This window comes from Mixophyes fleayi, chromosome 1 (assembly GCF_038048845.1).
Source record: "Mixophyes fleayi isolate aMixFle1 chromosome 1, aMixFle1.hap1, whole genome shotgun sequence".
NCBI lineage: Eukaryota > Metazoa > Chordata > Amphibia > Anura > Limnodynastidae > Mixophyes > Mixophyes fleayi.
The window spans coordinates 359,865,522-359,880,015 of NC_134402.1; the positions used below are offsets into that span (position 1 = coordinate 359,865,522).

At 36.3% G+C, this 14,494-nt stretch overlaps 1 protein-coding gene across 2 annotated transcripts in view; it reads left to right on the forward strand.

The window, feature by feature from the left end:
* Positions 1–12,227, forward strand: part of MAPKAPK5 (MAPK activated protein kinase 5) — a 33,710-nt gene extending 21,483 nt beyond the window's left edge. For both annotated transcript variants that reach the window (XM_075178483.1, XM_075178484.1), the window contains 5 exons: positions 1,537–1,657; positions 2,497–2,627; positions 4,144–4,259; positions 5,580–5,684; positions 6,703–12,227. In XM_075178483.1, coding sequence (XP_075034584.1) covers positions 1,537–1,657; positions 2,497–2,627; positions 4,144–4,259; positions 5,580–5,684; positions 6,703–6,800 — 571 coding nt within the window. In that variant the 3' untranslated portion in view covers positions 6,801–12,227. The remainder of the gene's footprint in view (positions 1–1,536; positions 1,658–2,496; positions 2,628–4,143; positions 4,260–5,579; positions 5,685–6,702) is intronic.
* The last annotated feature ends 2,267 nt before the right edge of the window (positions 12,228–14,494 follow it).

Sequence of the window (14,494 nt, forward strand, 5' to 3'; positions counted from 1 at the left end):
TAGATGTTCAGAAGCAGAGAATATGCGAAATATGTATTGAAGACTTTACAACAAACCAACTTTCATTCATCCCCCCCATTAACCACTGTACACAGTACTGTAAGCTTTACTTAACCTAACACACTCTATTACAACATAATATTTAGAACATTTTTATCCGTCATCTAACACACTTAAAACTAGTCATGTGACACCAGTGGGCAGGAAAGTTGCCTAACTACAGAATGGCAGAATTATACAATGCAAAGGGTTGTTTTTAAAATTGGTATAACAAAAAAACCGATAATAAATACACATAATATATGCCTCACCTACTTCCCGTTCACTTTCATTACTTTCTAACGTTTCAGTCAATGTATTTCCTCCCCACAACATTATTTCTAGAATATTTATTTGGTACATGTTTTCTCGTGGAAACAGATGCCCTTTGCTTGTCAGGATGGACCAGGGAAGGACAGGAAATTGCAAACTCCAAGTTATATTTCTATTAAGCACCTGTTTTAAGATCCCTACAAATACTCTCGTTGGTCCTTTCTTTTCTATAAGTAGCTTGTAGATAAAAGCATATAACTTTTCACATAACTATAGAGGAAAAACAGTATTGGCAGCTCTATGATACACCATGTAAAAATCAATATCAAACTAAAAGCAGAAACCAAAATACAAATAAGGATTTTCAGAACATAACATAGTTTAATATTTAGGGAAGATCAAATTAAAAAAAAAAATATGGGCATATATAGAAACTGGATCATATAATTTATTTGCTTGAACATCGAAATGAACACCAAGGGGTAAATTTATCAAGCTGCGAGTTTCTGGCGGGTTTGAAAAGTGGAGATGTTACATATAGCTACCGATCAGATTCTAGTTATCATTTATTTAGTACATTCTACAAAATGATTGATCTGATTGAAAAGTGGAGATGTTGCCCATAGCAACCAAACCCACCGGAAACTCAGTTTGATAACTTTACCCCCAATCCCAAATTGCTTAATCTGTAGGAGTGAGATGATATATAGTGATTTTTCAATGATGTAGTGAAAGTCTACGGAACCATAGAAGTCCCTCCGGTAATTTAGCTTGTTACAAAGTCTAGTCCAGGTAAATATACTCTCACCACTCCTATTGTCTGGCTCATTGGTATCTCCAAACTCCAGTGATTTGTGTCCACAAAAGATTGATCTGGTTAGGCTTCCACAGATTAAATGAATGCTATCCCAAATTCAGTGTTCAAATGATTGAATTATAGGATAGGAGTTTTTGTAACTTCACTATATTTTAATATAGATTATTATATAGCCTTATTAAATATCCTTATTTGTACCAATATATTTAGTTTGATATTGGTTTTATGAGATGTATTCTGTTGCTACCAATATCCTTTTTCCATTATAGTTATCGGTTATGATATATCTGTTCCTTTTGGTAAGCAGGTATTGTACAGATAAGAATATTAACATTTATAGTCTAAGGTTCTCTTACTATAATTTTTCACATGACTGATGATAATACCTAGACACGTCTCCTCTTCAGGTTGCTGAAGGTTAAGCCCGAGGAGCGTCTCACCATTGAAGGCGTTCTGGACCACCCTTGGCTGAACTCTACTGAAGCCCTGGATAACATATTGCCATCCGCACAGATGATGATGGATAAGGTTGTAATTATATTCTGTGCTCTGTATTAGTCATAATATTTACAGATTTTATTTTCATCTAATGCAGAAATGCAATGCGGTATATCTTCAGCTAGACAGTACCAAAAACATAATGTATAGTAAATAAACAAGTTTGAGTATATTTTATTGGGGAATTCAATTGGCCTTGTTATGGGTAAAAGTAGCACGGCCTGCGCATTAACGTTATTACGGTAATGCGCTTTATTACCGTTATTATGGTAGTTTCAATGACGACTTTTTGCTCGCGAGAAGAAAGCCGGGTTAAAACTACCGTAATACCGGTAATGGTTTTAATGCCGCACAAATTTGGGGGGGAATTGAATTCCCCCCTATATGTATCTCAAATGATTGCTTCATGTGTGATACTGTTTTTTAATCGCAAGGTATAGTGAAATAAAATTACAGTGCTGTATATATGAACATCTTTATAACGCAGACATAAATTGGTGTTTTTGGTGAAGGTGTCGTTACTGTGCGGCTATTGTGAAATACTTCTGTGTTTTTGTGTGACTTTGGCATTATAAAGGACTTGATATAAAGAGAGTGCACTGTCTTTGCTACCTGTATATTCATAATGAGGTACAGAATATACATCTGACAAGGGAAGGTTACTTGCCATAGATTATGTGGATTTTTACATAACAAATTGTAGGTAGTAGTCCAGTTTTTAAGACGTGTGCTATTTATTGGGGTAAAGAATTATGTAGTCAGCACATTGTAAACCTAAACACTTATCTGCTATCCTCAACTTAAAGCTTGCTCTGTCCTTGGAGAGTTTCAGAGGAACTAATTAAAATGTGCGTCATGTTCCCTTGCAGGCTATGGTTGCTGGGATACAACAAGCCCATGCCGAGCAGCTTGCCAACATGAGAATACAAGACCTCAACGTCAATTTGAAACCCTTAAATATTGTCAACAATCCTATTCTGCGCAAGAGAAAACTGCTAGGGTAAATATTGTGGAAAAACACTTCCTCCCCATGAACTGCAGTATGGTATAAGTCACTGTTGTGAGACCGCCACCTTGACAGACTCCCAAATTAGCAAACCTGCCACAGTTTTTACATTCCAGTAGAACTAATAAAGGTTTCAGCACTGTGTCAACCTAACTTGCTGTCAAAAAGCAAATGAAGGAGGCATTTCCATAGTGTAAATTAATTTTAAAAGTTTTTATTTAGAAATTAAAAAAGGCACAGGTACCAGAATCGGGCAATATATAGACGTATCTCAGCCTTTAAAGCAGTACAATTCTTAAGTCCTGTTTATCTCTACGACCAAATATAACAGGCAGTGTATACAAAGAATTATGACAGACGCTCGCACCAAGCCAGGCCCCCAACTTGTTTCGCGGATTGATTTCGTCTGGTGGGGTGGCCAAGAGCATACACAGCAAGTTTATGTAGGTGAATGAACATTAATCATAGGTGTCTGTTCATCACAGTATCTATTTCCAAGGTAACAATGTATATATAAATAAATGAACATTTTAGGAGTCAGTCATATCAAGTGTATCATAAATACAAACATTTATAACGTGATTAATTGGAAAATATTCATACCATGACATTGCTGTCTCTTCTTAACCCTTCAATGAAGAGATCTTCACTTTAATTGTAATTATATTGAAAATAGAGATACAAAATCCCATATAAATATTTTTTTAATCCATCAGAAAAAGTCCATATATTGTTTGTATATCATACACCATAAAACACACAATTGATACTCACAAGTCAACCCAACATCATGTAGCTGCAGCTCAGAAAACAAATTGATCTACTGGCTAGGATAATCACACTTGAGCATTAAGAGAAACATGCAGGCTGGTCAGTAAGGAGTCGGGCAGTAGCAAAGCCCAAACAATCATAATCTCATTAATTAATGAGCATGGTTATCCATAGCTAGGACTAACATAACATTGTCTGCTTAATACACCTCAGTAAAACCTAACACCAGACCATCTCTTAGACCTAGGGGTATATTTACTAAACGGCAGGTTTGAAAAAGTGGAAATGTTGCCTATAGCAACCAAACGGATTCTAGCTTTCATTTATTTAGTGCATTCTACAAAATGAAACCTAGAATCTGATTGGTTGTTGTAGGCAACATCTCCACTTTATCAAAACTGCCGTTTAGTAAATCTAGCCCCTAGAGTTAGAAAAAATATTAAACTACAACAACTTGTTGTGTGTTTGTGTTGTGGTGATTTCAGGGGATTGACCCCAGCAAACTAGAGTGGCAGATTTGTATGGGGAAAATAGTCTTGTGGTGCATATTGGCTTTAATCAGTATCTTGACAGTATATTTATGAACAGAACTAATCATGTACTTAGCCCTGACACATTACAGGAACTAGAACATATTTGTTTGGAAATGTGAGTAAGTGCTGTCTATATTCTAAATAAATTGTTTACTTTAGCTCTACAATGTGAGTTATGGAAAATTTTGATTTGTTTTGAAATGTAGGACAAAGCCAAAGGATAGTGTTTACATCCAAGATCCTGAGAATGGAGGTGAAGATTCCAATGTTGCTTTGGAAAAGCTACGAGATGTTATTGCACAGTGTATACTACCGCAGGCTGGTAAATCCATCAGCTGTTCTTAGTTTGTTTTATTTGTGTTTCTGCTTACATGTGCTGCTCATAATCTTTGTTAGATTGATTGACTTCAGCACACCAGTGATGCGCTAGCCAGCATGCAGCGAATTGCTTTTTCTTTTCTTATTTTCTTTTCTTCTCGAAATCCTTACTTTAAAAAGTATATATATATTGGCATTTAAACTGCCACTTTACCTTTCAAACCCCTTTTTGGGGTTCTATTTGCACTTTTCATTTGTGGTGTATTTTATGCAGCTTATTGCTGTAAAGATATAAGACACTAGAATTGTTTCTTCTTCCTAGTAGCCCAGAGTTGCTTCATACTCAATGTATAGAATTTTGTGAATTTGTGTGTGAGAGATCATGAGTTCATACAATTATGGAAATTCTCAAAATATGGTCCATTGGGCTTCTGACACACGGACATTTTTAATCCTGTCCAAGCTGCAACAGCCTTAGATCCAAATAGGAACCCCTGATCTTTCTGCTAATTTGAAATGTTATTGCATATAGATGACCTAATGCAGCATTAACTATTATCTTCTGTCTATATGCTTTCTATAATATTTATAAAGTTAATTATGCGTAGTGATCAATGATGTATCTAAAGTTCAGTCTGTGCTTCATTCAACCTGGAGTTAACTGTGCATATATTGGCCTGGCCTGATGACTACTGTGTGTGTCTGTGAGGCATTTCAGGATTAGTTTTTGTAGAGAACGTCATGAAAGTTATAGTTGTCAAAGAAAAGAAGAGTTCTCTTGTAGTGGAAGCACTCTTTAGTTCATCACTAACTATTCCTAATTCATATTAAAATTATAAGTCTTTATTAATAATTCCTTAAAACTATATTATTACCATCCGCATAGGTAGCTATAGTGAGTGATCATAGTGTCATGAGAGTGTAGCCTGGTGATATATTTGAAGGCGGCTCTCTAACCTTCAAAGGGGCTACAAATTACTTAATATCAACAATGACTTACTACATTTAATTTAATCACAGATGCTCCTCCTATCTGATAAAATAACAGGCATTTTAAACAAGAGTCACAAGCTATAATAAAAATAAATCTGTCTATAAAGGAGCTGGGGGTGCAGGTGAAGGCTTAGGCTACACCAGTGATGGGCAGCCCTCTATCTCTTGCTAGAATATATGGAGACGGTATAATATATATTTAGACTGTATATTATATAATCTGCATACCGTCTCCATACTCACTATTTGCAATGCTTAAAAATCGGGGTGGACAAGATGCGAATGTTGACATTTGCATCTATTGTTCAACTTTGAATTTCTCTTTTTACAGGGGAAAATGAGGATGAAAAATTAAATGAAGTTGTTCTGGAAGCCTGGGAATACAACAGAGATTGTAAATTATTGAGAGATACCCTGCAAAGCTTCAGCTGGAACGGTAAGATAGGAGCTGAAAAGAAGATGCATCTCACAGTCAGGAGACACACCATTTATTTTAAGATGTTCATGGATCGGGACTGGACAATATATAAAGCCAATTTCAGTACACTGTGCAGGGGCAAGAAGCAGGTATTAATGATGGGCAGAACAGAGATCCACTTCTACTGATTTCAGCGTTAGTATATCAGTATGGAAAGTGTTTCAAGGCCACAGTGTTTCTTTATCAGGCACCCATCACATATAAAAAAATTGGCAACATATTTGTGTATTTTCTGTCCCCTCCTTTAGTCACAATGACTACTTACATAGGGTTACGTTAACCCTGTGTTTTCTGGAATTTGGAGCTCAAAAATCCCATAGGTTCAGGGGGTGATGCCATTAGCACAATGTACGCACCAATCGCTGTAGAGCAGTGATGGTCAATCTGATATACTTCAGAGCCTGCTTGGGAGCCCCTCTAACTTTCAAAAGGGCCACACATTAGCCATATTTTCAAGTTCAAATAATACGTTTAATCAAAGACAGAAACACCTATCTGTAATAACATCAGCAGGCATTCTACTGTAAGATAAGCAAGTGTTACAAGCTATACTATTTGTGTATATAGCAATAAAGCAGGAAGGTGCCTGGGGTTGCAGGAGATGGCTTGAAGGGTCGCCTGATGCTCATAGCTGCTCTTCATCTCTTAACCCAACCTCCACTTCCCTGTTTCTTAAGATCTTCAGTCTCCACACTTGCAGCCATGGTTGTTTTACTTGTTGGGCCTAGAAAACCCAGGAGGAGGTGTCAAAGATGTTTTAGGAATGGGCTAGGTAGCTAATACACTTTCTGTTCATAAAGACTGATACTCTTACACATTTCCAGATCTTGTAAAAATATGTATTTTAATTAATAAATCCAAAATAATTTTCTGCGGTTAGTTCACTTTATGCAGATGTTATTTCTCAGGTTGTGATAATAAATGAACATGTTTTAAGATATCTTTCAGTATTCTGTCATCTTTATTTTTCTTTTAGGCCAAGGATTTACAGACAAAGTTGATCGCCTCAAGCTTGCAGAAATAGTAAAGCAAATTATCGAAGAACAAACAAACTCTCAAGAAGATTCTCAGTAGCTAATGTGTTTTGTTTTTTGTTTTAATTTTTTATGGGTTTTTTTTAAGAAAAGAAATCTTGCATCTTAAATAACTCTAAAATAGTTTTATGTAAATTATATCACTGAATTTCCACAGTGCTTGAACATACAGCATAAATGTAGATAGAGGTTTAAAAAATCATTGGTACTGTAATTTATTTAGAACAATATGAACTGATTTTTTTTTCACACTACTGTACTGTTAATAGGTACAAGTCTAGCAGGGAATACACAGCCGCTCATGGATTTGTAGTACTTTACAAAGGTATGAGCCCTCTCCATAATTTGTCCTTAGATAGTCGGCAGGCTGCTGTATACACAAGCTGCTTGATACTTTCACTAGCAGAGAAGCCTATAACGTCCTGCTGAGCACTATGTTTCAGGCTTGGCTGGCAGTCAGTACATTAACATACTTGAAGATAGCTTTTGTGGAATGTGACTGACTTTGTTGCACTGGCTAGCAGTTTCCTCAGGAATAATTGGATAGAGCACATGCCTTTGATTTGTTCACCAGCTGCTCTGTATACACGCTAGTACAATACGAATGATAATGACTTTCAAATACTACCCATGCTCAATAAATCTGTTTAGCTTTTCTTTTAAATTGGACAGAATGTTTGAGAAACCTTTACTAACCCTAGAATTAAGGAAATTGTGTTGCTGTTAACTACTTCCAGTAGGTGGCACTGTTGTACAATTATGATAACAGCTTTCATATGTATTTCAGACCTTTTGTGTGTGTGTGTGTGGGATGGTTGTCTGCTTATTATCCCTTTTTTTTTATTGCACAGTTCTGAGCTTTAATAGATTTCGTTTTAGATAATCTAGTTTTCTATTTTAACATTTCTCTTTCATATAAAATATGCATATGTGGTATAAACTTAGTGTGCCTGAACATGCAGTGAATAACTGCAGATGAAAGTGCCAATTCTGGGGTTCTCTAGAACATTATAGTTATTGGCAACAGCACAGCATTGGTGTCTTGTGATGCAGCCCAAGTGTCCCCTGGCTTTCTCTGCAAAATGGACCTTTCCAGCTTCATCTTGCAAAGTTTTTTTCATAGCAGAGGGTTCAGTTAATGTACATCTATGTAAACTTGCAATTCTCTTCCAGAATGTATGTATGTTTTTTTTGTTTTCCGTTTAAGTTTATGTTTATTTTATCATAGTATTAGATCTGTACTCCTGGTTGCTGACTATGAACTGCAATCAGATGTTGACCGAGTTAAGTTTGTTTGCGTATCAAAGGCAGTGTCCCAAAAGAGTAGAAAAAAAAAAAAAAAAAAAGACTTCTATTGCTACCAAGACTAGGATTCTCTGAAGTTAGAAGATCATTTTCAAAGGTCCTATCCACCACACACACACTTGTGTACTTTTATGCATTTGCTGTGACGCCATTTTAAACATTGTTGTATGTGTCCGTCAGTTTCATGTAGATGCCTTAAGAAATTCTGACAGCTACAAAGGGTGCGTTACATGTCCTACTACAAAATCCTGATCCAGCATTTTTCTGCACTTAATCTCTCTTGTTTGACTGGGAAGCAACGTTCCCCTTCACCTAAATGTGTTCCCACCGGAGTGATTGAACCTTTGTGAACAGTAACCAGTTTTCTAAGTGGAAAGTGCTACAATTTAAACCGCTCAAATGTCAACCTTAGAGCAGAACAGCTACTTTCTACACTTTTAATGTCTTCATTACAATACATTAGCAGACAGCATTGGCTGTGTTTTCTCTTACCTATGGAAATAGCATAATGACTGCCGAATTTCTCTTGGGAGGTAAACATAATTCTTTAGATTGAACATCTATCTATATAAAGGGGTGTGCCAGAGGTGCTGGACTTTGAAAATGTTGAAAAAAAAACTGCAATGTAAGACATTGGTAATGGTTATGTGAAGAATACTTTTTGTTTCAGGCAATTGATTCTAAATGTTTTGATATGCATTGTTCCCAATGTCTGTATTTTTCCACAAGTCATAATGACTACAATGTGCTTTTCTGTTTTTTGGAGGGCCGGGCCAGTTATTGGCTACTGGTGCTCCACAGCTAGCCAATCACAGCATGTTAATGAGAAAAGTAATGCTACACCATTGCCTTGAATGGCTTTTTGTAATTTCTGAATGTACAGACATCCTGTGGCAGCACTAAACCAGGAGAGGGGTGTATGGCAAGCATTTGAGAACTATTTTGATTTCTATTATTGATCAACCTGGCATACAAAATGACATTCTCCTAGATTAATAATTATCTTATTTTAGAAGTGAAGTAATTTCTACTGTACATTAGTTTCAAGCATGAAAACAGTAGATGTCTTAAATTTTCATTTTAATTGCTGGAACTATTAATGGGTGTCCGAGTTGCAGAATGCCTTGGAAATTGGGAAGTAAGGAAGTTTTGTCTGTTTAGTTTGGAAACCTAGGCACATGTTCATGGTTTTTGGAACTGAAAATCCCATGGCACCAAGCAGACCTCTATAGGTTGTGCTGTGTTACAGTGCTTGGACTCTGCATACATTTAAAGTGATGAAACATATCTCATAGTAGTGGTGTGCAGTTTTCAGATTGTGATATCACAGAGGGCGTAGAGATGATTACACAGCGTGCATGAAATGATATCCATTATTTTCTGCACGATGGGTTAAAACACAGATGCTAAGTTTTGTATCAAAGAACTGACTACCAGGGCAACTATCATTTGCAAATTATCAGTCTCAAATCTGTCCTGCAAATCTGCAGTTTGTAATTGTGTGGTTTTTTTTTACGTAAGTGCGATTCTTGCTCCATTCACATTAGAAGAGGGTAATCATTAGAAATGTAATATGTTAATTTAAATACTTAACAGGTGGAATGGTACTCAGAACATGTTCATATGTTCATTACAGTTTAGAATTTTAGTAATCCTTTTAAGCTAGGTGCAATTTGTTTACTAAAAGATAAACTTCACTTTTGTGGAGTTTAGTCTTTTAACGGATACATTTACAAAATAGAAACCAATAACCGTTTACTATATAGACCCTCTAGTAGGGTGTGCATAGCACTTGCCTTCCAAAAGCTCAGATCATCATCTGGGCTATGGCCCCCCTCCGCCATGGCACAAACCTGTTGTCATTGGGCTTGAACAGATAACCGCAACAATATTTTTGTACTATTCCATTTAGACCCAATGACCTTCTGTTTTTCATGATTGATTGTTTACTCTTTGACGGTGTTGCAGAGTCAGATGTTCAATCTTCATTATTAATAATACAAATTTAAAATCTGCTATTAATATTTGGAGCTCAGAAATCAAGCAGATTTCCCCCTTCAGTATAGGAGTTTAACTACCAAATCTTTTGTTTTATTTGTCAGCCTCACCCAGTGATACACTGTGTGTAGTACAGATCAGCAGCTGTCTTTCTTTCACTTTTCTAAACAGCTGACATAAGGCTCCATGCAAGGCTGGATTCTTTCCAAGTTAGTCTAGAAAAGTTTGTTAGGATGCAAAGTTTTGTTGAGGATGTTTGTGGAGTGGACACTTTGTGTACAGTGTATTTGTTTGGTCTCTGTGGTTGAGTGTTGTAGACAAAATGTTCTCTTTCAATGGTAAAGGTCAATGGTTATGTTTGGAAGACAAATTGTATTAAGATTTGGAATTTGTTGTCATTTAAAATCATTAATTCTTGTAAGCGATCACTTTTTAGATGTAGTTGTTTTTATACATTTAATTTGTTGCTCTAAATTTTCTTAATTTAATTGGGAATGTAGACCCTATTAGTATGCTTAACATTAATTTGGAATGTTCTTTATCAGATTACTGTATATTCATTAAAGTGGAATGCAGGGAGGTTAATCACATTAATGAATGGTTATGTAAAGATACATACTTTTTGTTGTATTCCCTTATGTTTTAACTTATCTGCAACCAAAGAATTGTGTACACCTCTGTCAACTAAAAAGTTGCCAGGCTCCATGTGCTAAGCTACATAAACTTGAACCACTGTAAAGTTCACTCTTTGCAGGTTATGGGATGGAGTTCCAACTGATATTCTCCAGCTATTTTCTCCAGCAGGTCAGCAGCATGTCCTCTGGTGAAAATGTAGCCACTTTTACAGCCACGAACAATAAACTGATCAGTTCACTCACTCTTACTCCATCTATACAAAGCAGTATATATACTCCCTTATTTTGGTTTGTCTCCACCAGAGGTTCAAAGCTTGGTAGATCAAGTCTGTACAGAGCCAGGTTATAGTAAAGCCCCTGCTACTGAACCTAAAACACAAGTTGCCTTCCCTAAAGAAGCCATTAATAACATTCACAGATATAGATGTAAAAGAACCTTGACAGATATTTTACATTTTAGTAACATTTGCTGTGTAATTGAGTGCTAAGTAATTATGGTATCTGCCATTTTAGTTCCTCAATGGGATTAATGGACAGGAAGTTTGCTGTGTGTAGGAAAATATTGCCCCACCGACTTCTGTTGTACTACAACCTCTGTTTTAAGACGATCCTGAAATTTATAGATATATTTGTGAATGTAATTGGTAGCTCTTTTGTATAAATTTTTATTTTAGGTTTGGTGGTCCTTCTTTTTTAAAGGATCCCTAAATACAAAATGTTAAATGTTTTCATTTATGCAATCCTCTTACACAGCTGTACACACAATGATGGAGGCAACCTTTAATGTAGGCAAACAGTTAGCATTGTGGGGTATTGAGTAACATCAATTAATTTCCCATAGTCTAGGCACCTGTGTTCAGGTAGGGATGCATTATATGCTGGATTTATCAGCATTTTAGTTTTGGAGATGTCCACCATTAATGTTTATGTGATTATTTTCAGATTTCAAAAAGATGTAAAAAAAAAATGTTCTACTATAATTTGTAGCAACATCATTAGAAAGCGGAGTTATAACTGTCCTGTCAATTAAAAAAATAATTTAAAACAAAATTAATACTTTTGGAAACTGATTTACATATAGTGGTTTTAAAAGGCTTATATTTTTCTGTAATAAAGTCCCAATGATATTCAAACTATAAACAAATTATTCTGCTGGATATCATGATCTGACATGTATAGGAGTAATATTTACAGGTGCATCCAAGTAAATGATAATATAAAATATTAGAGTAAAAGTTATGCCTTTTTAAGTTGTTGACAGGAAAATTATTATTACAGCGTTCAGTTGTATTTTGCATTTGAAGTAATGGAACGAATGCATTTCAGTTGCTGCTAGGAATTGTGAAAGGAATACATTTTGGAATAATATCCTTGTCTAATCTATTGCTGTGGTTCATCATTCTTAACCCATCTCATTTCTTCAGTGTATTAAGTATATTTAATTTATCTTGCAATGTTTATTGTATGATGTCATTCTTTTCAGACCAGTATTATAATGTAAATATGCATTAATGTATATAAAATGATTTTACTTAAACATATAATTGTCTCTTGATTTTGTTGACCACCACATATAGGTGTATACAGATACATGTAGCTTTTCTATAAATATTAAAGGGAAAAATGAACATTGTTGTATTGGAAATAAAATATACGTTTTAGTTTGCAATATATTTTGATGTAGACCTACTTCATTCCACGCTGCGTGAGCAACTTAGTTTAAAAATTAGTTGATCCATTTTGTAAACTTGCTTGAGGTATGTCAAAAGTTAAGATCCAGCAATTTTGTCGCAAACAAATTGTGAGCCTGGCAAAAAGAACTTTGCTGTATGTTAGCAGGTAAATAGCATCATATCTGACTATGGCCAGCATATAATTGCCCCAAATGATCACACCACATTACCAGCTAGGCCCCCGATATCACCATTTGCCAGCCTGCGCCCTTCATTGCCAGCATATGTCTCCATCAAGTTTATCTGCCATAGATTGCTTCACCAAGGTTTCTCACCGTTTCTGTATCCTATTTCTCCTTGTGATGGAAACCGTTAGACCAGCGCCAAAAGATGGATAAGTTAAAGAGTCTTTTGTGAAGTTGTATGAAGTTCTATACAGCCCCAAATGTTCTTTCCAGGTGTATCAGAGACTAACAAAGTCTAGCACAGGTGGATCACCATAAAGCAAAGAAACCAAATCTAGCGGTGCACAGTTTAACACTGATCAAAAAACATTTGGGCTAGATCCATTAAGGCACGTAAATGCCGATAAGTGCTGTATTTTGCATGAAACCGCTCTGCCCATGCGCACAACTGGACCATATGACAGAGAACATAGCAACATCCAGAGGACCCTTACTGCAGTCAGTGATTTCATGGGTGGAACAGGATGGGTGTATGCGAGTTGTCCATGTACAGTAAGGGCGTGCCAAGCCTGAGCGCACAACACAGCAATGTCCGTTTCAAGCTTTAAGCATCTCAAGGTGTTTTTCTGTGGTATGACTCGCTACAAGTAGAGGGTGTAAGTACTGATTACTAGTGATGTGATGGTCAGGTATCCATGCTAGAACATGTTTGCAACCAGGAACAACTGTAAAAATGCATTTTATGTACAGTAGACATTCATAACATCCTAATACATGTGTTTTAGTGAATTAAAAAAAAAACAATGTAATTGTTTTGGCATAAATGATTATATTGTTAACAGTGACTTATTTTGCGTACCTTAATGAATCCGGCTCTCTGTGTTCAGGGGATTGCTCTTTTTGAGGTGTTGCAAAAAAAAAAATAATCAATAAATTGCTTGCTCCAGTTGTGGATGTGGTTTCTCCAATGCTTGAAATAAAGGACTCTGTGAGCAACTGTAAAGACCAAAAATCTTTTGCAATCTACCATAGTACATAATGTAATATGTATTAAGTCAACTAGGCAATGAAATTTGAATTAATATCAAACCTATACATTTTGCCATCATTAAAAGGTCTTTTTCACTTATCTTCCTACTGTGATAGGCCTTGCCATCTATCTTGTGATAACTTACTGAAAGACTGTTCAAGATCACTTGGGCACAAGTAAAGGCAGTATTTTAAATGTTCATCAGTAATACCCATTTCACACACGGGCATAGACCCGAGAAAAACCCAGGTCATGTGTCTGCGTGAAAGGTGTGACCTTGGTCCACGACCCTAGTCACAACTAGGGTTATTCTTTGGAGCCGGGTAAGCTTTTGTCTGAAAGCTGTTCCTGGGTGTTTCGACCTAGGGTTCACTAAAAAGCAGTTCATTGGAGCGTCAGAAACGCTCTCTGATGACGCCTATGACATGCAGAACGGCAGAGAGGAGGAGATGGCGAACTGGCAGGACTGAGAAGTCAGAAAGCTACTAGCTGTAAGAGGGGAGGAGGAGATAAAAAATACAAAACAAATTACAGGCACAGTGAAGATGCTACTATGTATGGGAACATTGCAAGGATACTGACCGACCGGGGGATCAAGTGCTCACAGCACCAAGTTGTTAACAAGCTCAAGGCCCTCAGGAAGCAGTACAGCAAAGTACATGACCACAACAAAAAGAAAAGTGACAATGAGCACATAGAGTGGCCATATTATGATTTGTGCAATGTTGTATTTGGAAACTCAGCCCTATCCCACCACATTCATCTTACTTCATCAAGCTGTGCTAACAGTAATGTAACCCCTGAAAGCAACCAAGCTGACTCCCTCATCACAGATGGTGGCTGAAGAGATCGCAGATAATAGTGAATATGATTAATCTATTGATGAAGACCTAGGGAGTAGTAGTGAA